Source organism: Hordeum vulgare, chromosome 6H (genome assembly GCF_904849725.1).
Source record: "Hordeum vulgare subsp. vulgare chromosome 6H, MorexV3_pseudomolecules_assembly, whole genome shotgun sequence".
NCBI lineage: Eukaryota > Viridiplantae > Streptophyta > Magnoliopsida > Poales > Poaceae > Hordeum > Hordeum vulgare.
The window spans coordinates 358,640,827-358,667,882 of NC_058523.1; the positions used below are offsets into that span (position 1 = coordinate 358,640,827).

The following is a 27,056-nucleotide window of genomic DNA, read 5'->3' on the forward strand; positions in this document are numbered from 1 at the left end:
ACGAGTTTGATCACTTATATTACCCAAGATTTCAGTTTGGGTTATTCGGGTACCCGATTTGGAGCATGCATCAACTTTTGGTATGAATAATTTGAATAGTGTGGGTATTTTGGATAGTATGGATATTTTAGTTACTATGGGTAATATGTAAGTGTAATAATATCATCAATAATTTGGCTAGTATGAATAATTCAGGTAGTATGGGAAAAAGTCTAATTTAAACCTTAAATTTATATTGGTTGGACGAAATGAATCCTTGAATCGAAATCTCGATCGATTATATCCTTAACTATGCAATCCCGATCTAAATTGAACCACGACACTGTATTAGCTAGGATTCGTCTGATAGACCGGCCTGTTTTTTTTTTCAAAAAATATTCCAACAGGCGCACACCCTACTCCTTGTTGGACCAGCCCACTTATTTTTTTTTTTAAATGTGTGCGTTTCGCACAGGATGGCGATCAAGGAGTGGGGATGGCACATAGCACATGGCGATCCCTTAGTTTCTTAAATTTCATCTATTATCTAGTTTTAGTAGGCATTTGTATGCAGGCATGAAGGTTGAATGCACATTGACTTGCTTCGCTTAATCAGCAATTCAGTACTTAACTCTCTTCGAGAAAAAGAAGAGCATAACGTAATATAGGAAGAGTTTTGCAAATTTCTATCGCCATCTAATTAAAGTTTTTTGTCACTGGATGTGAATGCTCCCGGGGAGTTACTCATGAGAGTCATCATCAATACGTACAAAAACAAGGTGAAAATTCCCGTACACAGTTAGTTGCTCAAACTAGAAACAGATAAATTATGCATCCTGTCTAAAGTAAACATTGTTTCACATCACATCGGACAAGATACACCGGCCCATTTGCACATTTTGAAACAACATCATCACATCTACTCCCTCCATTCCTAAATATAAATCTTTTTACATGTTTCACTAGGGGACTACATACGAATGTATATACACATATTTTAGAGTGTAGATTCACTCATTTTGTTTCGTATGTAGTCTTCTAATGAAATCTCTAAAAAGACTTATATTTAAAAACGGAGGGAGTTCGAGTGAGTAAGGTTGCCGCACGACAAACTCGCAAATTAAACAGATTGTAGTTGTTTTAACCCGATCTCAAGCATCCACTAGAAAGCAAGAACCTGAACGTGTTTTGAAAGCACAAAAATTATTCCGAAAGATGAACGTTTTTTCAAATTGCGACATTGTGTTGAAAAACTTGAACATTATTTAAAGTAGACAAACAGTTTTTTGAAAACACAGACATTTTTTAAAAATGAGGACAAATACACATAAAATAATAGAAAAAACGAAAAGAAAAAACAGCGAACTAGGCCCGGCCCGTTGTCTGAAAAAAAACAATCCCGACCACCTTTTGCAATCCCGGTCTGACAAACAATCGCAGGGTTCGATTTGGACCGGGATTGCATAGTTCAGGGTACAATCGACAGGGATTTTGACTTTGGGGTTCATTCCGCCAAACCTGTACGAGTTCAGGGTTTAAAATGAACTTTTTCCGGTAGTATGGGTATTTCGGGGTTTTCAAACTAGAACCAGAACCCGAACCCTAACCCAAAAATCGAATAACCAGGAAATGAGAACCGAATCCTAACCTGATACCCGTATTATCCGACAATTCGGGTAATTCGGTTAGGGTACCCAAACAACCAGGGTGATTGATACTCCCTCCGTTTCTAAATATAAGTCTTTTAAGCAATTTCACTAGATGTCTACATACGGAGCAAAATGATTAAATGTACATTCTAAAGTATGTCTATATACATCCGTATGTAGTCCACTAGTGTAATCTCTACAAAGACTTATATTTAGGAACGGAGGGAGTATGATACATGGTGAGCCGTGTCACGTGTGCTAGATATCCTATTATTTTCTCCTGAGGTTCAACAACACAAACCTTCTAGTTGGAAAAACGGTTTTAGATTATAGGTTTTTTGTCTGTATTGGTTAGCTCCCCGTCTCCGAAAACAAAAATACAGTAAGTTTATCAGCTTAACTCCCCAATCTAAACCTCTACAGATCTTCCCAAAATGTGAAGCTCGGCAAAATACCACCATCAGCTTCCTGATCCATTTATCTGGAAAGGCTTCCTGATTTGTTTTGTAACTGCAAGCATTTAAGAGACCTGAGAAAGTAAATAAGAAACATTAAGGTCCTTTGAGTAATCCTTACTAAGGGAAAGGTCAATACAGACAGGTTTCCTTTGAAGTGGCAACAGATGTCATTATGTGATAAACCCGCCACCCCCAGAGCAACATCATTGCTACTCTTGCTACCAGTTCAAACACCTAAGTGACACCATAAGACATGTTTTCTTGCAATAATGCCTACACGATAGAAGGAGCGCATTTTCGACGCCATTGTCACATGCATTTTTATCAGCGAAGGACAGATCAAGGGTTTCAGTTTTCAAACTCATGAAAACATGTCATTGCTTCCGGGTTCCATGTAAACACAAAGTACAAAACTGCTACTGTACTATGGTTTAATCTGACTACATAATCAAAATGAAAAGCGAGTTACCATGCTGGACTGCTCCTTTTAATTCCATGCCGTGATGTCAGCAGAAAATTACACCACGACAAAGCATTGTTATACTTAACTTTTAGGTGCAAACCGTAATCAAAACTACCAGTTATCTAATTCGTCATCTAGCCATCCACAGTTAATTTAACAAATATCCTTTCCAGAAGTAATGAGCAACATGCACCAATAGCTGCATGGATTAACTATATCAAGTAGGAGTGAGTAAACACTACAATTACAGGGAGACTTACATTGCTCTCAAATATAACTCTTCCTGCAAAGAAGAAAAATACACGAATGCCAGTTGTCCTATTTGTGATGCCCGCCACTACCCCTCCCCTGTGAGTGCTGGCCTCCCTGTTGTTGTGGCATTCTTCCAGAGAAGGACGAGCTCCCCTGATTAAACTGCCCAGAATTGAATTGCATAGGACCCTGACCACCCTGCCCAGAATTGAATTGCGATGATGGTAGGCGCCCATATCCCTGAGTATTAGGCAACCCAGGGTGTGGCAACCCTTGGTCCCCACCCAGGTACCCATTATTACCAAAGTTCCCCTGCCCCATCCCCAGTTCAGATATTGGACCAAATGAAGGATTTAATTGTGGTCCACCAAAAGGCATTGGATTTACAGGCATTCCGCTCTGCGGGATCAACTGTGTTGGGGTCATGGGCATTCCATTGAGGAATCCACCAAAATTCTGATTTTGGTAATGTTGCTGGTATTGATTGGATCCACTGAGTATGTTTTGCATAATATTAGCTGCAAGAGCAGCTCCATTAATTCCCATGTTCGTGTACATAGAAGGTGGAAACCCACCAGGCCAAACCACATTTGGCTGCTGTGGTAAGAACTGCTGTGATGGGTTAGGGAAGCAGGCACCTTTCTGGTCTGCAAACTGAATGGCTGATGCCATAGAAGGATTCACTGGGACTGGTGGCGTCATTATTGGTAAACTCGTACGTGAACATGCTGAGTTATCAGCAACAGGAGCCATATCTGAGCGATAAATACGATGTGTTGATTGGTGAGCTGGTGTTGCTACATCGTGGATCCTAGGTATACCCTTATGGAATCCAGCATCCCTGGGCCGCTTCCTCTTCTTATCACCAGAACGCTTCTTAGAGTCAAGTTGCCTATCAGTCTGCCCTTTTGCCAGCCGTAATGATTTTTTGTACTCAGCCTCCTTCTCGTCATCAGAGAATTCAGGATCATCTGTTTGGTCCTCAATATTATCTCCTGATCCATCATAGCCTTTGGTGTACAGCTCCTTCACATTTAAGATATGATTTGCAAATTCCATAACAAAAGAGACGGCAGTTCCAGCACTGATTCCAGAAGGGACTTCTTCCACTGAGTTATACCGCACGAGATAGTACGGGTTTTTTACTGGTCCAAATAATTCCTCAACAATACCAAGTGGTGTCCTGCTTTCAGTTATCCAGAGTATAGAACCCTCATTCAGGGGATTGTGTTGCACTGACCCTTCAACAATCACTCTCTCACCCATGATCTGGTGTGACAACAAACAGTCAAGATATGGATCGCACAGGAAATACACTGCTATTATCTAAAAAGAGGAAATATAAATGTGTACTTCATTTACTCTATGACTAAATGAAAAGCACTGTCTATCAATAAAAATCTCAAGCACCATACGGAGGAAGTATGCTAATACAAAAATTCCATGAAAAATGGTACTAGATAATAGTTGCAATACAGGAATATGTAAACATTGTCATCCAGAATCCCAAAACCCTACTGATATGGCCAAATTATCTTAGCGCATACAAATAAAAGTCTAATAAATTTCTAGCTTTTCCACGCAAATAATCTATGCATACACAAAATGGGAGGTAGCTGGCTCAATGTTCACCAGATGTGAAATAAATAAAAAATGTGCTAAAAGATTTTTGTTCAAAATAAATGAGAACAAGACTTTAGATGAAAAGTCAAGTTCAACGCAAGACTTACAGATGAAATTGTTCCCACTGGGAGTGCCTTATGATGTGGTTCCAGCTGGACTTCAATCTTCGGCACTGGAGGAAGGGTCTGCAAGGTATGACATATGTACATTATAGTAGACATACTAACAACTTATTTTGCAAACATACTGGATCATACCATTAGGTGTACTCTTGTATTATATCTACGGTTTTTAGCAATTGAGTATACAAGTTGTAGCAACAAATCAACAATTGAGCATAAACTTGTACTGTTAAAATATATTCATCATCTAACAGAGTTTGATTGCAAAGACAATAGTGCTGATTAGACAAACTGTAACTCGCTAGCAAATGATTCACACTCTACTACTACATGAAAAAAATGCACAAGATACATCCCAATACCTCTGCTTCATGTTTGGAGTCGATATGACCCTTCGATGCTTCCTCCTCGTCATCATCATCATCACTGATTCCAACCATCAATTCCCCCTCCTCAATGAGGGTCGCCATGTCACCGACACCGGAATTGACCCTCTGCTCTTCCTCATCACTGCTCGAGGACGCCTCACTTGACTCATCCTCCTCCTCATCCTCCTCCTCATCCTCCTCCTCACTACTGGAAGAAGCCTCCCCTGATTCCCCATCTTCCTCCTCGGCCTCGCTCTCCTCCTTCCCCTTGCTTGCTCCATTCTCCGTTTCCACTTCCGCCGAGACTTCAGAATTCATCTCAGCATCAACGGAAGCCTCGCCGTTGCTCTGGTCCTCCCCCTTAGTTACTTCCTCTTTCAACAAGACCTCGGGAATCATCTCAGCACGAACGGCAGCTTCGTCTTTGCTCCCCTCCTCCCCCTTCCCCCCTCCACCTTTCGGTACCTCTTTCACCAAAACCTCGGTATCCATCTCAGTGTAAATAGCAGCTAGCGTGCGTGCTGGGTGAGGGGAAAGCGATGGCGGTACCGGCAGAGCTGAGCAGTGGCGCCGGTGGTGTGTAGCGAAGGTGCGCGCGCCCTCGCCGACGAAGCGAAGGCGAGGCAAACAGGGGAGGGCACCGCGCCGCCGGCTCGACGGGAGCGCACAGGGTGAGGCGGAAGGCGCGACGGAGTGTGATAGTGGCTCGGGGTGGGGCTCGAGGCAAAGCCGCAAAGGAGGGTTCAGAACCGCGGGGTGCCTATGTGGGGGTTTTGGGCTAGGGTTTTGTGCTGGACTCTGGCCTCGGCGACCGGGGGAGCAAAGAGATACACGCTTCGAGCCCAACTGAAATATACTCCTATATATATACCAGAAAAGGGCCCGAGAGAAAAGGATACCACATATTTTTAATTTAAAAAAATATCTATAATTTAAGTATTTGTAACTACTATTCAAACAAAAATTATCTTAGCCTAGAAAAACGCAGTTCAAGATTTCACAGGTCTTCTATTTAAATATGACTTGCATGCAGATTTAATACATACAAAGAAACGGTCAAGTGATTTTCAATTTTGTCTCTAATCCTGATTTTGCTGAGACGTTCATCCATAATCCAGATCGGCACCAGTATGAAAGAAAGACGGGTAATGCATTACTGATTAAGATCGTATCCTATATAGTATTTTTAAAATGGTTAACGGGTAAAATAACATCATATTTAGATTCTACATGTTTTTTTTAATCAAGATTCATATATAACATGTTAAATTTAGAGTATGATTTAGAAGATATGATTATTTTAAAAAACAGTTGATATGTATTGCGGGTTTAATATTAGAAATATCAGGTGGTTTTCTATAAAATACCATGACGGACTAAGAATACTTATTTCCTTTATTAGTAAGTATATATATAGAGAAAGAGAATGTCTATTCGTCACGCAGGATGCAAAATAAGTTATTCTTCACCCAGGTAATCTTACGACCGTTTTATAAATAAATTACATTTGGAATAACAATAGTTACATTAATATTGATTTATTACATAAAATTTGATGTAAAAAAATAAAAATATAGATCATAAGACCAGAAAAATCGCATTTCATGTATAGTTTGGACTATGTTTTTATGTTTGTAATTTTACATGACATAAAATATTTTTTATGTTGACTATATATATTTTTACGGTCTCTTTTTATGTATGAAATAAAAGAATTGAAACAAAAAATTACGATGCATTGATGTGAAAATAGAGGGGGATGAAAAATAACTATTCTTCACCCAGTCTGACGAATAGTCAATCCCTACACACACACATCTACAACTACACTTGCTAAATCAGGCATCCTATAGGTCCATCGGCGCGTTCGTCGACAATGACCCTAAATGCGTGTCTTTAAAGTCACATAATTTATATCCAGCATTTTATATTTATATAAAATCATGCAGCATAATATGTGGATCATTAACGGCCAAAATCAACAGAAATGGAACCGATAGTAAACGGGCATAAATTTATACATATAAACAACACTAAAAGATCGATCATAGTTCACACAGTTTATATTGTCTGGGAAATCCTAACTACTACTAGGATGTAGATACTACAATCTAGATATGAGAGGGTGAAGCTTCACCGCTTACTCGGCGGCCCTTTGCCCTTCCGGACGCTGGCGTTATTGTAGGCGTCCGTGAGGGATCGATAGAAGATGTGTCTAGAGGGAGGATGAATAAACTACTTGTCAAGATAAAATTTCTGGCTTAACCTAATTTCTAGGAGGGCAGAAATGTAGAAGTTGAAACAAGTCTAGGCACCCTACACAAGCAGTTCTAAGAGTATAGCAGCGGAAAGTACAACATGCAAGAGTAATGTACAGGAGAAGGGAGGGAGATCAAACGCATGAGGTTGACACGGCGATTTTTGGCATGGTTCTGATAGGTGGCGCTATCGTACGTCCATGTTAGTGGAGACTTCAATCCACGGATGGTAACGGTTGCGAGAGTCCACGGAGGGCTCCACCCACGAAGGGTCCACAAAGAAGCGGCCTTGTCTAACCCACCATGGCTTTCATCCACCGAGGACTAGCCTTACTCACGGTAGATCTTCACAAAGTAGGCGATATCCTTGCCCTTACAAACATCTTGGTTCAACTACACAACACGAAGTAGGAGGCTCCCAAGCGACACCTAACCAATCTAGGAGGCACCGTCCTCCAAAAGGTAATAGATAGGGTAGATCAATGAACTCCTTGCTCTTGTGCTTCTAAAGATAGTCTCCTCAACACAAATCACTCTCTCAAAGAATATGCATGTGTAGGATAGGTTGATTTGGTGGAAAGTTGTTTGGGGAGGCTAGAGATCAAGTTTCAATTGATTGGATTGAAATATCTTGGTCTCAACACATGAGTAGGTGGTTCTCTCTCAGAAAATGGATCTGGCAATGAAGTGTGTGTTCTGAGTGCTTCTCCCACGAATGAGAGGTGGGTGAAGGGGTATATATAGGCAGTAGCCAAAATCCAACCGTTCCACACAAAAGAGCAAACTCGGTGATACCGAAGTGGACAATTCGGTGGTACTAATTAGCACTAAAGGTGTGACCTTTTGAATCTCGGTGAGACCAATATATAGAACTCAGTGGCACCGAAAAAGGTGACTAACGGTCAGATGACCAAACTCGGTGGCACCGATACTCAAACTCGGAAATTCTGATTTTGTGTATCTAGACAACAGAATGTTGGTCACCCAAACTCGGTAGCACCGATGAAGTTTCGGTTGCATCGATTTTGTGGGAATGGCTAGGGTTCTATCTTGGGTTCAAACTCGGTGGGTCCGATGTGGCAATGTTGGTGACACCGAATTTGTGAATGTGGAACTTGACAGAGTGAATATGTGGGGAAAATGACTGAGTGTTTTGGTGGCTAACTCTAAGCATTTGAGCAATCAGTTCATTTCACTACCTCACCCCCTTTTAATAGTATTGGCTTTCCTATGGACTCAAAAGTGATTTCTCACAAATATAAAATCAAGAGTCCTCTAGGTTGAAGCTTGAGCCACTGTTATTCCTTTCTTGCATCAAGGGGCATCTCCACATGAACCTTAAGCCATAGCTCTTCATGGACTAAACCTGAAATATCTAGGTAAATGTGTTAGTCCAAGAGGCAATGTATGTTGTCATGAATTATCAAAATCAACGAGGGAGAATATGTGCTTTCATTATCCCCCTTTTTGGTAATTGATTACAACATACAATCAAAGCTTCAAAATAAAGATACTCATAAGAATATGATAGCTTTGAAGGAAATATGACTAATGCAAGCTCCCTCTAAATGTGTGCAATCCCTTAAGGAATAGTTGCTTTGGAATGCATGGGCACACACAAGGTAGAAGGACAAGACAAGTCATATGGTTCTTGGCTATATGCATCAAATATATGTGAATGAAGGACTTCCATGTTCAAGACTTCCTCCTGCAAATAATATGTGCAAGAAACAAAAGGTCATCATGAACAAGGATATGATGTGATGGGGTTATAGTCCTAGGGTAGGGTCATAGGCCTGCCCTGTAGGTCCTACCCAAGGACTACCCCTCACAAAGGACAAGGCCCTTAGTCAGCTCCGACTGAATTAAGGAGTCCCCATCATCCAGTCGGTAACAGGTCCTCGATCATCCAGTCGGAGACTAGCATTCGGAGGATATCAAGCTAACCGACTGGATACCACTCGGTACATCGTAACCCCCCTGGAGGGAAACGGTCGTACGTTTCCAAGCGCATTTATTAGCATTTAGGACGTACGTTACCTGTAACGTACACAGTCAATCGCCACTACTCCACCCCTGTACCGGAACCGTTGTGGAGGGCAGCACACTCTATATAAGACAGCCTCCCCCGCTGGTAGAGGGGTTAGCAACTCATTGTATTCCATATTCCACTCGACAACAAGCTCCGAGAGCACTGAGACATAGGGCTATTACCTCCACCGTAGAGGGGCCTGAACTCATACAACCTCGCCGTAGCTGGGACTCTGCCCATCCTTTTCGTACCCTACACATCTACTGTCAGGCTTATACCCACGACAGTTGGCGCCCACCGTGGGGCAGGCGTCTAAGCGACTTCCGGCGAGTTTGCGACTACTTCCTTTCGTCATGTCGTCCGGTGGAGGTTCGAGCATGGGTCACCAGATCTTCTTCGGCGCTCTCTCCTTCATCATCGACGATTCGGCGTGGCTTCGGGATGCTCCTCTCGACGTCGAGGCGCTTCCCCATCGTGGGGCTACGCACTTCTGTGCCGGTGCCCGCGGCATTCTTCTTCTCCAACAGTCGGCTCCGGTGTCGACTTGCACCGCCGTCACGCGCCGCAGCAAGCGGTCTCACCGTACGCGGCTCCAGTGTTGGGTGCAACACGCCCAGGCGCGCCAGAACGTGTCTTCACAAGTGGCGGTTCTAGAGTCCGTTGTGGTTGCCCCGCGGTCCCAGCACTCGGACTCGGTTCCGACTGAGTTTCCTTCCGAGTATGCGGGTCGCGGGCCTGCAACAGAAGTACACATGGCCAACTCCCATGAAGATATTCGTCAAGTTGGCCGGAATGAGCACGAGATTGGCGAAACGTCCGGCGCGCGTCGTCCGCCTCGCCGTTCTGCCAGTCAACACACTCGGCGGAGCAACGTGGAGTTGTTCCGCACACCCCTCCTCAACTTGGCTGCGGCTGCCAAGATAGCCGATTCCCTCTAGCCGACTGATTCAGAAGCTGGTAGAGGGATCGAGCAGATCCGAGCCCTGTTGCACACGGCGCAACAGCAGAATTCGGCCGTCTCCCAGTCGCACAACAGGATCCATAATAGTTCTGTTCATGCGACTACGCATCGGTCGGTTCACAGCCCTGGTTCCCATCAGCGGCACACGGGAGGCAGCCGTTCCATGAATCACGAAGATCGCCGCCGTTCACGCACCCCTCCGTAGGGTGGGCCCTATGGGTTCCGACATCATGATGATCGGCGTTCAGTCGGCGACACTTACGACCCAAGGCCCGACGCAAGAGGGCGTATCGCCCAGCAAAGGGTCGACAGGGGCCGAGCCCACCGCGATGGTCACGATATGGACCGTCCAAGTGGAAGCAGAACCATCGTGTCTGGTCCCGAGTGTTTTAGTCGAGCCATCCGCTCGGCTGACATCCCGCCCAACTTCCGATTGGCGACGGGAATCAGCAAGTTTACAGGAGAGTCCAAGCCGGAAACATGGCTAGATGACTACCGAGTGGCGGTCCAGATCGGAGGAGGGGACGACCATGTCGCCATGAAGCACCTCCCTCTGATGCTCGACGGCTCGGCGCGAGCGTGGCTGAATCAGTTGGCCCCCTCAAGCATCTACAGCTGGGCAGATCTGGCCCGAGTGTTCATCAGGACCTTCGAAGGGACGTGCAAGCGCCCTGCTGGCCTCGTGGAGCTCCAGCACTGCGTCCAGAAACAGAATGAGCCCCTGCGAGATTTCATTCAGCGTTGGACAACTCTCTACCACACGGTGGAGAACGTCACCGAGCATCAAGCAGTCTGCGCCTTCAAGGCAGGCGTGCGGTACAGGGATCTGTACCTAAAGTTCGGCCGAACAGGCGACATCTCCATGAGCAAGATGATGGAAATAGCGATGCGCTATGCTAATGGCGAAGAAGAAGACCGCATCCGAAGCGGCAAGCACAAAACAGTCGCTGATGGAGATGGGGGCAACACTCGGAAGCAGAAGCAGAAAGCACTGCTCCGCAAGCAGAAGCTGCAGCCGTAACCAATGCCAAGTTCAAGGGCAAAGGGAAGGCTCAGTTCACCCCCAGGAAGAAGCAGTTCAATAACCCCATCCTGGACCAGCCATGTCCGGTTCATACGAAGATGGATGAAGAGGGCAACCCCATATATGCGAAGCATACCACTCGACAGTGTCGCCTCCTGATCCAGGGGTTCAGCGAAGGGCGACCGAGTGAAAAGGACAACGAACAGGATGAGGAGGACAAGGAGGATCCGTTCCCCCAAGTCCATGCAACTCTCATGATCTTTGCTGACGTTGAGAGCAAGAGTCGACTGAAGCTGGTGAACAGGGAGGTGAACATGGCCACCCCTGCCAGCCCCAAGTTCCTCAAATGGTCTTAGACTGCGATCACCTTTGACCAGTCGGATCATCCTGCACATGTACCCACCCCAGGAAGACAAGCTCTGGTCGTCGACCCGGTGGTAGAAGGAGTCCGACTGCGCAAAGTCCTCATGGACGGCGGCAGCGGCTTGAACATCATGTACGCCGACACTCTCAAGGGGATGGGCATTCCGATGTCCAAACTCAGCGAGAGAAGCATGCAGTTCCATGGAGTCGTCCCTGGACGGAAGGCCAAGTCACTCGGCCAGATCGCGTTGGACATCGTTTTCGGCTCCGACAAGAACTTCCGCAAGGAAAAGCTGACGTTCGAAGTGGTGGACTTTCAGAGTGCTTACCACACAATTCTGGGCCGCCCGGCGTACGCACGTTTCATGGCCCGTCCATGTTACGTATACCTGAAGCTGAAGATGCCAGGCCCGAAAGGCGTGATCACCATCACGGGCAATCGACAGCGAGCCGAAGAGTGCCTGCAGCAGGGATCAAGAATCGCCGACCAGCAGATGGCCGTCCTCGAGCTCGACGAGTACAAGAAAACAGTTGACCCCGCCGACCTGATGCGCTCAAAGAAGCCAGCTTCTGAATCCGCATTCCAGTCGGCGGGAGAGACGAAGAAGGTCAGCATTCACCCGACGGACGACACTGTTGCCCCGACGAACATCTCCACCACCCTCGATCCTAAATACGAAGCCGAGCTCACCCAATTCCTCCATGAGAACTGGGACATCTTCGCATGGAAACCCTCTGACATGCCAGGTGTACCTAGGGAGTTGGCTGAGCACCGACTGCATGTGGACCCCGTCGCTCGGCCCGTCCGAGAGCGCTTGCGCCGGTCCGCCGCGCACAAGAGGAAAGCAATCGGGGAGGAGGTGGCCAAGCTGCTGGCAGCCAACTTCATTCGGGAGGTTCACCACTCCGAGTGGCTCGCCAATGTTGTCATGGTGCCCAAGAAGGACAAGTCGCTCCGAATGTGCATCGACTTCAAGCATCTCAATAAGGTCTGCCCGAAAGACCATTTTCCGCTCCCCCGCATAGATCAAATTGTCGATTCGACTGCGGGATGCGAGCGTCTGTCATTTCTTGATGCCTATTCGGGCTATCATCAGATCCGTCTGTATGGTCCCGATGAGTTAAAAACAGCCTTCATCACCCCATTCGGGTGCTTCTGCTACATCACTATGCCATTCGGTTTGAAGAACGCAGGAGCTACCTTTATGCGCATGATCCAAAGATGTCTCCTCGACCAGATCGGTCGGAATGTGGAGGCGTATATGGATGATATCGTAGTCAAGTCACGCAAAGGTTCCGACCTGCTGACTGACTTGGCAGAAACATTCGCCAACCTTCGTAGGTACGATATCAAGCTCAACCCTGCCAAATGTTCATTCGGCGTTCCCAACGGAAAGTTACTCAGTTTCTTCGTTTCCGAACGAGGGATCGATGTCAACCCCGAAAAGATCGGGACCATCGTCCGAATGGAGAGGCCGGTCAGATACACGATGTTCAACGGCTCACAGGTTGCCTAGCGGCTTTGAGCAGGTTCATCAGTCGACTCGGCGAGAAAGCACTTCCTCTGTACCGACTCATGAAGAAATCAGATACTTTCGAGTGGACAGTCGAAGCCCAAGTCGCATTCGACGACCTCAAAGTCCTACTTTCCACCCAGCCGGTTCTTACTGCTCCGCTCAGTAAAGAGCCCCTTCTTCTGTACATTGCGGCTACAAATCAAGTCGTCAGTACTGTTCTTACAGTCGAACGAGAAGAAGAAGGCAAAGCATACAAAGTTCAGCGGCCAGTGTACTACGTCTCCGAAGTCCTGACTCCTTCCAAGAAGAGGTATCCCCACTATCAAAAACTCATCTACGGGATTTACTTGACTGCGAAGAAGGTGGCCCATTATTTCCAAGACCACTCGGTGTCTGTCGTTTCTGATGCTCCATTGTCGGAAATTCTCCACAATCGAGACGCGTCAGGCCGAGTGGCGAAGTGGGCGATGGAGATGATGTACTGCGATATCAAGTTCGAGGCCAAGAAAGCTATTAAGTCTCAAGCTCTGGCTGACTTCATAGCAGAATGGGTAGAACAACAGCAACCGACCCACATCTACTCGGCCCATTGGACAATGTTCATTGATGGGTCCAAGATGTTGAATGGCTCCGGCGCTGGCGTTGTGATCATATCGCCAAAGGGCGACAAGCTCAAGTACGTGCTACAGATACACTTCGATTCCTCCAACAACGAGGCAGAGTATGAAGCTCTCCTCTACGGGTTGCATATAGCCATCTCACTCGGCGTCCGTCGTCTGATGGTCTACGGCGATTCGGATTTGGTGGTCAATCAAGTGATGAAAGAGTGGGACGTCAGGAACCCCACCATGACCACATACTGCAATGCAGTGAGAAAGCTTGAGAAGAAGTTTGAAGGTCTAGAACTTCACCATGTTCCGAGACTGAAGAACCAAGCAGCGGATGAGTTGGCCAAACTCGGATCCACTCGGAGACCAGTCCCGAGTGACGTCTGCCTTGAGCACCTCCACCTTCCCTCAGTCAAAGAAGATCCTTTCACAGAGGAACCAGTACAACCAAAGAGTTCAACAGATCCGACTGAAGTTGATGTACCTGCTGTGGTTGATCTGGTCATGGAGATTCTTGCTGTCATCCCCGATTGGACTGTGCCGATCATTGCATATATCCTGAGGCAGGAACTACCAGAAGACGAAGTCCAGGCCAGGCAGATAGTCCGCAGGTCGACGTCATTCACTGTCATTGACGGCCAATTGTACAAGGAGAGCGTTTCAGGCGTTCTCCAACGATGCATCTCCCCAGAGGAGGGCCAGCTGATCCTGGAAGATATTCACTCGGGAACCTGTGGTCATCACGCTTCTTCAAGAGCAATCGTCGCCAAGGCATTCAGGGCTGGTTTTTTCTGGCTGCAGGCAAACGAGATGGCTAAAGATATGGTCGACCGATGTGAGGGGTGTCAGTTCTACTCCAACAAGTCCCACAAGCCGACATCTGCGTTGAAGACAATCCCTCTTGTGTGGCCGTTTGCAGTTTGGGGATTAGATACAGTCGGACCATTCAAGACAGGCCAAGGGGGATACACACATCTGTTGGTGGCAGTCGACAAGTTCACGAAATGGATCGAAGCCAAGCCCATCAAGAAACTTGACGCCTCAACAGCCGTCAAGTTTATCAGAGACATCATCTCCAGATTCGGTGTACCTCACAGCATAATCACGGACAACGGGACAAACTTTGACTCGGACAGATTCAAAGGTTTCTGTGCAAGCCAAGGTATCCGAGTGGATTTTGCTTCCGTAGCACATCCCCAATCCAATGGACAAGCAGAGCGGGCGAATGGGCTTATTCTTCAATGTTTGAAGCCCCGACTCCTGCGAGAGGTTGGACACGCCGCTGGCGCATGGGTCACCGAGTTACCTTCAGTACTTTGGGGTCTCCGCACAACCCCGAACAGATCTACGGGGCGATCATCGTTCTTCCTCGTTTATGGAGCAGAAGCAGTCCTTCCGAGTGACTTGCTTCATAACGCGCCACGAGTCGAACTCTTCTCCGAAGCTGAAGCAGAACAAGCAAGGCAAGACGGAGTGGACCTTCTAGAGGAGGAGCGCGAGATGGCACTGACTCGCTCAACCATTTATCAACAAGATTTGCGGTGTTTTCACGCGCGGCACGTTAGGAGTCGTACGTTCCAAGCAGGCGACCTGGTGCTCCGAGTGGATCAGCAAAGACCTCACAAGTTGGCTCCTGCCTCGGAAGGACCCTTCATCATCTCAAAGGTGCTGAACAATGGAGCATACGGACTCTACAACATCGACAAGGAGATAGACGAGCCGCGAGCATGGAAAGGAAATCTCCTGAAGCGCTTCTACACGTGACCGTCGACTGAAGCAATGTAAAGAACAAGTATTGGTGAAACAATATAAAGCAGATTGAGTTTTTTGCAGGTTCAAAGTTCTTCCGCAGTCGCAGACTCCGGTCTCAAAAAAAAAAACTTAGCTGCAATCCAGAATCGCCTAAGTATGAACTCTCTCCGAGTGTGCACTTAACGTCACACTCGGGGACTTAGCTGCGATCCAGAATCGCCTAAGTATGAACTTTCTCCGAGTGTGCACTTAACGTCACACTCGGGGACTTAGCTGCGATCCAGAATCGCCTAAGTATGAAATTTCTCCGAGTGTGCACTTAACGTCACACTCGGGGACTTAGCCGCGATCCAGAATCGCCTAAGTATGAACTTTCTCCGAGTGTGCACTTAACGTCACACTTGGGGACTTAGCTGCGACCCAGAATCGCCGAAGTATGAAATTTCTCCGAGTGTGCACTTAACGTCACACTCGGGGACTTAACTGCGATCCATAATCGCCTAAGTATGAACTTTCTCCGAGTGTGCACTCAACGTCACACTCGGGGACTTAGCCGCGATCCAGAATCGCCTAAGTATGAACTCTCTCCGAGTGTGCACCTAACGTCACACTCGGGGACTTAGCCGCGATCCAGAATCGCCTAAGTATGAACTCTCTCCGAGTGTGCACTTAACGCCACACTCGGGGACTTAGCTGCGATCCAGAATCACCTAAGTATGAACTTTCTCCGAGTGTGCACTTAACGTCACACTCGGGGACTTAGCTGCGATCCAGAATCGCCTAAGTATGAAATTTCTCCGAGTGTGCACTTAACGTCACACTCGGGGACTTAGCCGCGATCCAGAATCGCCTAAGTATGAATTTTCTCCGAGTGTGCACTTAACGTCACACTCGGGGACTTAGCTGCGACCCAGAATCGCCTAAGTATGAACTTTCTCCGAGTGTGCACTCAACGTCACACTCGGGGACTTAGCTGCGACCCAGAATCGCCTAAGTATGAACTTTCTCCGAGTGTGCACTCAACGTCACACTCGGGGACTTAGCCGCGATCAAGAATCGCCTAAGTATGAACTTTCTCCGAGTGTGCACTCAACGTCACACTCGGGGACTTAGCCGCGATCCAGAATCGCCTAAGTATGAACTCTCTCCGAGTGTGCACTTAACGTCACACTCGGGGACTTAGCTGCGATCCAGAATCGCCTAAGTATGAACTTTCTCCGAGTGTGCACTTAACGTCACACTCGGGGACTTAGCTGCGATCCAGAATCACCTAAGTATGAAATTTCTCCGAGTGTGCAATTAACGTCACACTAGGGGACTTAGCCGCGATCCAGAATCGCCTAAGTATGAACTTTCTCCGAGTGTGCACTTAACGTCACACTCGGGGACTTAGTTGCGACCCAGAATCGCCTAAGTATGAAATTTCTCCGAGTGTGCACTTAACGTCACACTCGGGGACTTAGCCGCGATCCAGAATCGCCTAAGTATGAACTCTCTCCGAGTGTGCACTTAACGTCACACTCGGGGACTTAGCTGCGATCCAGGATCGCCTAAGTATGAACTTTCTCCGAGTGTGCACTTAACGTCACACTCGGAGACTTAGCTGTGATCCAGAATCGCCTAAGTATGAACTTTTTCCGAGTGTGCACTTAACGTCACACTCGGGGACTTAGCTGCGATCACGAATTGCCTAAGTATTAACTTTCTTCGAGTGTGCACTTAATGCCACACTCGGGGACTTAGATGCGATGCACAATCGCCTAAGCACCCACATGCCTTCGACTGTATCCTATAGGTACACTCGGGTAAACAACTGACATCTACATGAGTTGCAGACCCTCATTGAGGCTCATGTGGATGTCAAAACAACTGACAACTACATCAGTACCAACTCGCCCCGAGCGCGACCTGATAGTCGCACTCGACAACCTAGAGGCGACAATACAGATCCAATCGGAAATTCCACGGACCCTCAATGAGGCTCATGCAGATGTCAAGACCACTGACATGTTACGCATGTTTGCCTTTGGCTTCACCAAGAAACGCCAAACAAAAACTCGAGTCAAAATTGCAACAGAAGAGCAAAAGATTCGATTCAAAGTTCAACCAAAGATAGTGCCTCAGTGTGTATCAAGCTTACCCACACCGAAACAAGAATGTGACGGCCAACAACAGTGGCCAAAGTTTCTTACAAATCAACACTCGGCATACCGAGGATCAAGTTTTATTACGCGTCGTCTGGAGTAGCGCCAGGACTGGAGGGCTCCACGAAGGTGTCCAGGTCGATTCCGTCGGCGATGCGGGTGGCACTTTCAAGGAAGGTTTCCATGAAGTCTTCAAATTGAAGTTTTTCTTCGTGTTGGCCACCTTCAATGTCTTCAGCTTCTCCTCGCGCACCTCCTTGCAATGGACTCGGACCAGGGACAGAGCAACATCTGCACCACAACGAGCTGCAGATTTCTTCCACGACTGCACTCGGTTCGGAATCTCCTCCAGTCGAGCCATCAGGTTCTCCATCTCCTGCCGCGACTCATCTTCTGGCCAAAGCTCCTTGTCGATTCAGCCGACGACTTCTCTCAGTCGACCGATGAAAGGGCCAACTTTGCCCACGCGGATGTGCGCCCGGAGCAGATCCCGATTGGCGTCCTCGCTGAGTGGCACGTTATCGCGAATCGACCGCTCCACGTCAGCTGCTTCAACTTCAGCATCAATGCAAAAATCTGCAACAGAAGGACAAGCAAACAATAAGCGCCGACTGTGACGCACATAGGACAAGCACTCAGCAAAACACAGGACTTACCAGCCAGACGCTTCATCATGTGCCGAGCCTAGTCGCTGACGTATTTCTCCTGAGCTATGCATCGTTTGTTCAGCACGTCCATCTGCCCCATCAGAGCGCTCCTTTGTTTCCTCATCTTTTCAACTTCCTCAGTCAGCATTTTGTTCGCTTCACGAGCCTGCTCCAGCGACTTCTCTCGCTCCGCCAGAACCACCTTCATACCATCCATTGCAAGCAGTGCCGCATCCCGCTCACCAGCAAACTGAATCTTCTCCGCCCTCAGAGCCTCATATGCTGCCCCCATTTCACAAGTTTTCTGCCAGCCAGCACCAAGAGACAATCAGATAATTCAACAATAAAAGTCTAAGTTCTTAAGACCCCTGCCGACGCAAGCAGTCGACAGCGGTCTCGGGGACTACACCCAGTGGGTTCACTGAGAGTGACCCCACTGGTATGCAACTCAAGCAGGCCCGCCCTATTGAGATGCATGTTACAACCTACACCTACGAGGCCAATACTACCCGACCTGAGTACAAATTACTCTCAGGGACTCTTACAGTAAGTGCACTCCGAGTGCCACAACTGTTCGCAGTCGGTCATATTATTTACAGACCTAACCAAAGCAAAGACAATATATATAAAGACAACTGCCGGTGCAAGCACTCGACAGAAGTGTCGGGGACTACACCCACTGGGTTCACTCAGAGTGAACCCATTGCAAACAACAGATGCTATCCAAAAACACCCAGTGGGTTACAAGAGAAAAGTAAATACTTACTAGCCCACTTACTCGGATATCATCCCGCAGCTCCAAGCTCCGCTGGTACAAGGATGCGACGGAGTCGTAGGCCCTCTTGGCTTCTCCAGCCATCAGCTCCGCCTGCACCATGGCTCCCTTGGCCGCTCCCACCTGCTCCTCTGGGAGACGCTGGATGTTGAACTCGACATTCGACGAGCCTGGCATCGTCGGAAGTTCCTGAGGCATCCCAAGGTCCGCTCCAGTCGGCTCTTCAACCACCAGCGCCGGTTTAGTCGGCGGCAGCACCTCAGTCGGAGGCACGTCGGCGGCGAGAGCAGCAACAGGTGGAGCAGCCTCTAGAACAGGCTCCGCAGCTTGCTCAGCTCTCCCCTGATCACCCTCATCCACGCAAATCGCCCCTGATAGACCGAACGACGCAAGATCTCAGAAAAAGAAAGAGGCAGGACCTATGATAGAATTCGAGACGCGATAGTATAAAACACTCGGAGTCACTACAATGCACCTGGCTGGGACGAGACGACGTTGTCCGTGTCCATGGGGTCATCCTCCTGGTGCGCCGGAGAGGTGGCAGAAGTAGCGAGTCTGTCGAGTGAAATCCATTCGACCAATAAACAGGAGTCCACTCGGATATCAGAAGAAATTAGAAGACCGATACACTTACGTGGAGGTGACGGGGACGGCAACCCTCATCCGCGGCAGAGCCTTCCGAAGTTTGGGCCCACTTGGTTTGGTCGCCTTGGAAGACTGACCCACAGGCTCAGCGGCAGCATCCCTGGCCCTCTTGGTGCTCCGAGCACTCGGGACCACTGGGGTAGTGGGCGGAGCACTTGAGGATGCCGGAGGGACCGAGGGAACGGCAGGCTCGTGTCGGCGCTTGGTCCGATGCTCTAATTGCAGGGGCGGCGAGTCCTGCTCTTCGCCTTCCTCCTCTTCCTCGCTAGTCTCTTCCTCCGACTCCCCGCTGTCGGAGACATACTCAGCGCTCTCCACGCTGCCCTCTTGGCTGCCTTCTTCCTCCTCCTCGTTCGGGTTCCCGTTCGAGACAGGAGAAAACGAGTTGGTCCACTTCTGCGTGAAAAACAGTCGGCGACATCAAGCGACAAGCAGAGATTCAAGAAAGCAATGAAACTAAAACAGATACGTGCACTCGGCACATAGTACTCACCCGATTCGGAGGAGGATTGTCCGCGCTGAAAGCCCTCACTCGCCGAGACCCCCTGGGGTTCTCGCAGGCGCCTGTGATCTGGAGCACCCATGACGCCACCTTCTCCTCGGTCACGCTCAAGACGTTAGTCCGAGTGGAGTCCTCGGTCCCCGAGTAGTGCCACATGGCGTGGTCGCGAGCCTGCAGTGGTTGAATGCGCCGGCCAAGGAAAGTCTCTAGCAAATCCATGCCGGTGACTCCCCTCCTGACGACGTCTACGAGTGCGTCGACCAGGGGCTGGATGTCGAGCTTCTCCGCCTTCGTGAGCGCGAGCTGCTTAGGTGGAGTGGGACGATCTAGGCTAAAAGGGGGCAACCCAGAAGAGGCATTCGGACAGGCAACGTCTTGGCAGTAGAACCACGTCGACTGCCAGTTCCTGACTGACTCGCTCAGCTGAAGAGCAGGATAACTACTCCGACTCTTTTTCTGGAAACCTAAGCCTCCGCAGAGTTGGAGAAGATGCGTTTTATCATCCGACTGGCTCAGTCGTTTGATAGTCTGAGATCTAGCAGAGAATATATGTTTGAACAACCCCCAATGGGGGGGGGGCAGCCGAGGAAACACTCGCACATAACGATGAAAGCAGAGAGATGGGCAATAGCATTCAGAGGAAAGTGGTGAAGCTGTGCCCCGAAGTGGTTCAGGGTGCCCTTAAAGAAAGGATGTGGGGGCAGGGAGAAACCTCGGTAGACATGGCTGAGCAGCAAGACGCGCTCCCCCTCCCGGGGTGCCGGCTCGACCTCATTCTCAGCCGACAGCCTCCAAGACTTGTGGACGATCATCCCGTCCTCCACCAGCTGCAGCAGATCCCCCTCCGTCACCGTGGAGGGGAGGAAGTCGCCTTGAATCCACCCCGCCGGCAACGGCCGCTGCCGCCGCTGAGCAGGAGCCGCCGCCTTCCCCTTCTTCTTCCTCGCCTCCATCTTGCTGGTTTGACCCTTGGTCATGGCGGAAGTTGCGAGTTCGCGGAGAGAGAGGAGTAGTGGGGAGGTTAGGTGCGCTGGAGGAGGCGAGGAGGACGAAGCAATGGCAAAAGATCCGGCGGGCGTAACGAAAAACCCTTGCCGCCGGGATTTAAGTAAGGTTCCGACCGGGTCGCTGGCAGGTGGCCCCGAAACCTTATCCCCCGACCGGCCGCGGCGATATCAGTGGAGGAGTTGAAGGCGTGAGGATCGAGGCGTCAGGCGCTACTCGAGCGCGCTGGCGTCATCCCCGCCGAGCGCGCGGAAACCGAAATTTGAGGATCCCGGAAAATCCGCTGCTGTCAGTTGACTGGTCGCGTCAAGAGATACCCTGGGAGCACTCGGTTTCCGACAGTTTGTTCCACGGAGATTTCCACTCGGATCGTTGGTCAGAAAAGATAAAATGGATCGAGGCAAGCAACGCCCAAGCCAAGTCCGTTCTAGTCGGATCCAAACTTCAAGCATCGCTTCGTCGTTCCAACCCCAATCTATTCGGGGACTAATGATGGGGTTATAGTCCTAGGGTAGGGTCATAGGCCTGCCCTGTAGGTCCTACCCAAGGACTACCCCTCACAAAGGACAAGGCCCTTAGTCAGCTCCGACTGAATTAAGGAGTCCCTATCATCCAGTCGGTAACAGGTCCTCCATCATCCAGCCGGAGACTAGCATTCGGAGGATATCAAGCTAACCGACTGGATACCACTCGGTACATCGTAACCCCCCTGGAGGGAAACGGTCGTACGTTTCCAGGCGCATTTATTAGCATTTAGGACGTACGTTACCTGTAACGTACACAGTCAATCGCCACTACTCCACCCGTGTACCGGAACCGTTGTGGAGGGCAGCGCACTCTATATAAGCCACCCTCCCCCACTGGTAGAGGGGTTAGCAACTCATTGTATTCCATATTCCACTCGACAACAAGCTCCCAGAGCACTGAGACGTAGGGCTATTATCTCCACCATAGAGGGGCCTAAACTCATACAACCTCGCCGTAGCTGGGACTCTGCCCATCCTTTTCGTACCCTACACATCTACTGTCAGGCTTATACCCACGACATGATGCATATACTTACCTTGAGAATCTTGAGCGTCTTGACATAGGAGTACACTTGAGAAAAGAAATGTTAGATAACACAAGAGTACCCTGTTGCAAAGGTGCAAAGAAATTCAAGTATACCAAGAAGTTGAAGACACATTGAATATAGGCTTTGATAAAAGAATATGTCTTCAAAGAACAAGACATTTTTGTCCCTTAAAATGAGGATGTAAGATTTCCTCCCCCCCTGAATCATAGCATGTAGATATTGGGAGTAGGCAGGGAAAAATAAGTTCAAACAAATAAAGCCATGTTGTATCTCTCTCCCCCTTAATGTGTAGGGTTTGATACAAGTATCTTCCCTTAGTGTTGTTTCCTCCCTCTTTTGGATAAGCCTCTTAATGATATGTCTCCCCTATAAATAGGTTCATGCAATGGAAGCTTTGATGATATTTCTCTTCCCTTTGGCATAATTACCAAAAAAAGATTAGAGGGTAAGGGCTCATTGAGAGAAAAGATCCTAGATACTTCTCTCTTTTGTAAGGGTTCCTTGTGTTAGAGTACTATATATGTAGCCATGTAACCTTTCGTATTTACCCTATTGTATAAGAGGCCTTCTGCATATTACACACATGTACATGTATATATACTGGCCTATGGCCTCTTGGAAATGCAAGTTGCATATTTCCTAACAGTACATGTGCTATTAGCATTGCGCGCGGTCGTGTGAAGCATGAGCTCACCAAGCATATTGGTGTTGATGCTTTCTATGTGCATGCTGGTGTGCAGGATCAAGTTATTGCTCTTCAGTATGTGCCTTCCGAGTTATAGTTGGCAGATTTTCTAACGGAGGCCCAGCCTAGAGCACGGCATGGCTTCTATCTCTCCAAACTCAGTGTTGTTAATGCACCATGAGTTTGAGGGGGGTGTTAGAGTGCTATATATGTAGTCATGTAACCTTTCGTATTTACCCTAATGTATAAGGGGTTTTCTGCATATTACACACATGTACATGTATATATACTGGTCTATGGCCTCCTGGAAATACAAGCTGCATATTTCCTAACACCTTGAATGTTCTTTTCTCCCACTTAGATATTTAGCAGGGTTCATTGAATGTTCTCCCCTTTAGGTATGGATAAGAGGTCCTTGAATGATCTCCCCCTAAATTAGGGATCCTTGATAATTCTCTCTCTTATATTACATAGGATCACTGAGATTTTTCTCCCCCTAGAGAAGTGGTCTCCCCTTAAGACAATATTCCGGAAGAAATTTATCAGAGCAACAAAGACATAAAAGGTCGGAGTCACCGAGGCATAATGGTTCGATAGAAGTGAGAGTAACATTTGGGACTCTCAAAAAAATCAGTTGGACCGAGTTACCCAATTCGGTGAAACCGAGTTGCAATGATAGTCAACTCTTTAACAGAAACTAAGTTGTTCGAAAGAATTGTTTCAAATTCCAGAGTGAGAAGAATGATAATTCCATATGAGACAGTTAAACAAAAATAAGAAGAATAGAAACTTTTTTAAAAAACACACACATATAGACGAGAGAGGGATGGTTCTAAGAATGTGAAAGATCAAATGTGAACCATACGATATTCTCCATCTAGATGTGGGGCGGTGACTAGGTCACCTATATTAGAGTATTTGACTTGAGGAGTCAAGCAAGGATGCTTGATCATAGGTCATACTCATCGTTAAGCGCGAAATGGGGTTACCATTTTTCGATTAAGCATTTCAATGTTTTCATATCACTTGAGTTGCTTTACTCCATGAATTGGTGTAGAGCTTTATCAAGGATATGAGTACATACCTTCGAGTGATGTTGATGACGTAGCATGTAGATGAACTTGTTGTGGATGCTCAAAGTTGATGAATATCATCTTGAGTTGGGAGAAATCCTTGTTGTTTTCAGTTCCCTTCTCACCTACAATGGTTAGTCACGCAAGGAAGAACATAATATATCCAAATGACATGAGTGAAATTCATTATCATAGTATTGTCAAGGATATGATTTTGTTGTCTTCTTCCTTCATCTCTGAAGAAAAAGGTTGTTGATACTTGGCCATGTCAAGATTGCTTTTGATTGGAGTTGATTGCAATCTTGTGGAGTGTATTTCTTCCAAGTACCTACAAAAGGTTAGATACAATACAAGGGAGCATAGTTTCCAAGACATAAGGTGGTCATATCAATGGCATCGAGGAATAGTCAGTCAAGCTCATGCCCTTGCATGCATCCGAGTGAGTCTAGGTCAAGTTTGAAGCATCAATGATGTTCAACTCACTCCTCAAATGACAGAACACTTTCTCATCAAGTGGTTTGGTGAAAATATCAGCTAGTTGTTTGTCGGTACGAACATGCGTGAGATCAATATCTCCTTTGGCAACATGATCGCGAATGAAGTGATGTCGCACTTGGATGTGTTTGGTTCTAGAATGTTGCACAGGATTATATGCAATCTTAATAGCACTTTCACTGTCACACAACAATGGGACTTTTCTAACGTGAATGCCATAATCTTTAAGCGTTTGAGACATCCATAGTAATTAAGCACAACATGATCCAGCGGCAATGTATTAAACTTCGGCAGTTGATAAGGATATCGAGTTTTGTTTCTTGGATGTCCGAGAGATAAGAGATCTCCCAAGAAATTGACATATACCCGAGGTGGATTTTCTATCAACCTTGTCTCCAGCATAATCAGAGTCGTAATATCCAACAAGATCAAAAGAACATCCCTTGGGATACCATATGCCAAAGTTTGGTGTATGTATAAGGTATCTCACTATACTTTTCACAGCCAACAGATGGCATTCCTCAGGTGTTGCTTTATAGCGGGCACACATGCAAACACTTAGCATTATATCAGGACGAGAGGCACATAGATATAACAATGATCCTATCATTGATCGATAAACCTTTTGATCAATAGGTGCATCATCCTTAGTGTGGTCAAGGTGTCCAGTAGTGGGCATGGGGGTTCTCATACCTTTGCTTTCTTACATGTTGAACTTCTTGATCAAGTACATGGTGTACTTGGTTTGAGAGATGAACGTACCTTCTCTCGACTGTTTGATTTGCAATCCAAGAAAGAACTTTAGTTCACTCACCATAGACATCTCGTACTTCTCTAACGTCAGCTTTCCGAATTTTCACTAAAATGTGGGTTAGTAGAACCAAAGATAATAGCATCCACATATATTTGACAAACAAATAGTTCGCCATTTACTCTTTTAGTGAATAAGGTTGCATCAATTTTGCCAATCTCAAAACCCTTTGCAATGAGAAACTTCGTTAGGCGTTTGTACCAAGCTCTAGGTGCTTGCTTAAGACCATATAAAGCTTTACGAAGTTTGTAAACATGATCAGGTTTCTTTGGGTTCACAAAACCAGGAGGTTGTTTAACATAAACTTCCTCTTCGATTTCTCCATTGAGAAAGGCACTTCTAATATCCATTTGGTAGAGAATTATATCATGTTTATTGGCATAAGGTAGAAAAATACAAATGGCTTCAAGTCTAGAAACACGAGCATAAGTCTCACCATAGTCCATACCTTCGACTTGCGTGTATCCTTGGGCTACGAGACTTGCTTTATTGCGTACAACTTGTCCATCCTCATCTTGCTTGTTTCGAAACACCCATCTTGTACCAATGATCTTCTGCTCGCCTTCTGGTTTTTCAACAAGTGTCCACACTTGGTTCCACTCGAAGTTGTGTAGCTCTTCATGCATGGCGTTCACCCAATCTGGATCTTGGAGAGCTTCTTCTACCTTCTAAGGTTCAATACTATATATGAAATAATAATGCTCACAAAAGTTAGCTAGTTGAGTTTTAGAGCGAGTGATTCTCCCATTGTTTATGTCGCTGTAGATTTGTTTCAGCGGATGATCTTTGTCCACTCTTGCTCTAACTCTTGACAGCTTCTTCTTGTTTGGTGGAGGAGATTCTTCTTCATCATCATCATCTTGAGCATTGTCGTTGGTGTCATCTTCTCCTTGAGGTGGTGGTGAGGAAGGTTGAGGTGGATCATTGTAACGACTAAGATGCAGTCATTTCCTATTTAGGGGGCGATGCCCCAAAATGGAAAGAAGCGCATCTATGTGTTTCGCAAGCAAGATAAACATAGCACATACATAATTTAAGAATGACAAATAGGGAATCGTTTGCCATCTCACATAGATAATATCAGAGTTTACATCCACACATTTATTCAGACAAGGTAGTTCCGCTACGGACTACATAACATAAGGAAAAGGCTATGCTATCCCGCATGCTTGCCCACGATCATGACCACGGCCTCAGTCTTCTGGATAGTTCACGTACAGGAGGTCGTTCTCCTCATCGTACTGCCACACCAGCTGCGTGCCATCTGGATCACCTGCATCGGGCGTACCTGTACCTATTGAGGTGTTGAAGTAATCTGTGAGCCACGGGGACTCAACAATCTATGACCTTGGTACCGAAACTAGTCAAGTTATTAGGTGAGGAAGGTTCAGTGTTTAGGTTGCAGCATCCTAAGCTTTATGGTGGCTAACTTACGAAGATCATAGTTATCGATGTGGTGGTCTACGCGAGGGTCGAAGACTAGGTGATCACTAAGTGATCCTGAACACCTACTTACGTCAAACATAACTCCACCGTGTTCCCGATGGAAGAGATGTCTTCGAAGGGGACAGTCACGGTTACGCACACGGTTTGGCAGTTCTATTAGAGTTAGTTCAAGTTATCTATAACCGGATGTTAACAAATAATCCAAGTTAACACATTACCGCGGGCACGGCTTTCCGAAAGATTAAACCCTGCAGGGGTGCTCCAACTAGTCCATCACAAATGGTCACGGGCCGCAAAGTAATTCTCTATCACAAATCTCGTGAT

At 47.2% G+C, this 27,056-nt stretch overlaps 1 protein-coding gene across 2 annotated transcripts; it reads right to left on the reverse strand.

The window, feature by feature from the left end:
- Nucleotides 1-1,882: 1,882 nt before the first annotated feature.
- Nucleotides 1,883-5,648, reverse strand: LOC123402808 (H/ACA ribonucleoprotein complex non-core subunit NAF1-like). 2 transcript variants are annotated; one of them, XR_006611351.1, is made up of 4 exons: nt 4,909-5,639; nt 4,532-4,609; nt 2,810-4,070; nt 1,883-2,157 (listed from the first exon to the last, which is right to left on the reverse strand). XR_006611351.1 is itself a non-coding variant. In XM_045096768.1 (3 exons), the coding sequence occupies exons 1-3, from the start codon at nt 5,404-5,406 to the stop codon at nt 2,868-2,870; spliced, it is 1,779 nt and encodes a 592-aa protein (XP_044952703.1). In that variant the 5' UTR covers nt 5,407-5,648; the 3' UTR covers nt 2,698-2,867. The 2 variants fall into 2 exon arrangements, 1 of the variants encoding a protein (XP_044952703.1); XM_045096768.1 differs by lacking the exon at nt 1,883-2,157 and having other exon boundaries at nt 2,698-4,070; nt 4,909-5,648.
- Between the last annotated feature and the right edge of the window lie 21,408 nt (nt 5,649-27,056).

Bases quoted from the DNA above. Each gene is read 5' to 3' on its own strand.
- LOC123402808 (XM_045096768.1), bottom strand. From the start codon at position 5,406: ATGGATACCGAGGTTTTGGTGAAAGAGGTACCGAAAGGTGGAGGGGGG. The intron at 4,610-4,908 runs GTATTGGGATGT...CATACCTTGCAG, and splicing joins ACTCCAAACATGAAGCAGAG to ACCCTTCCTCCAGTGCCGAA. The intron at 4,071-4,531 runs GTAAGTCTTGCG...TTGTCACACCAG, and splicing joins CAGTGGGAACAATTTCATCT to ATCATGGGTGAGAGAGTGAT.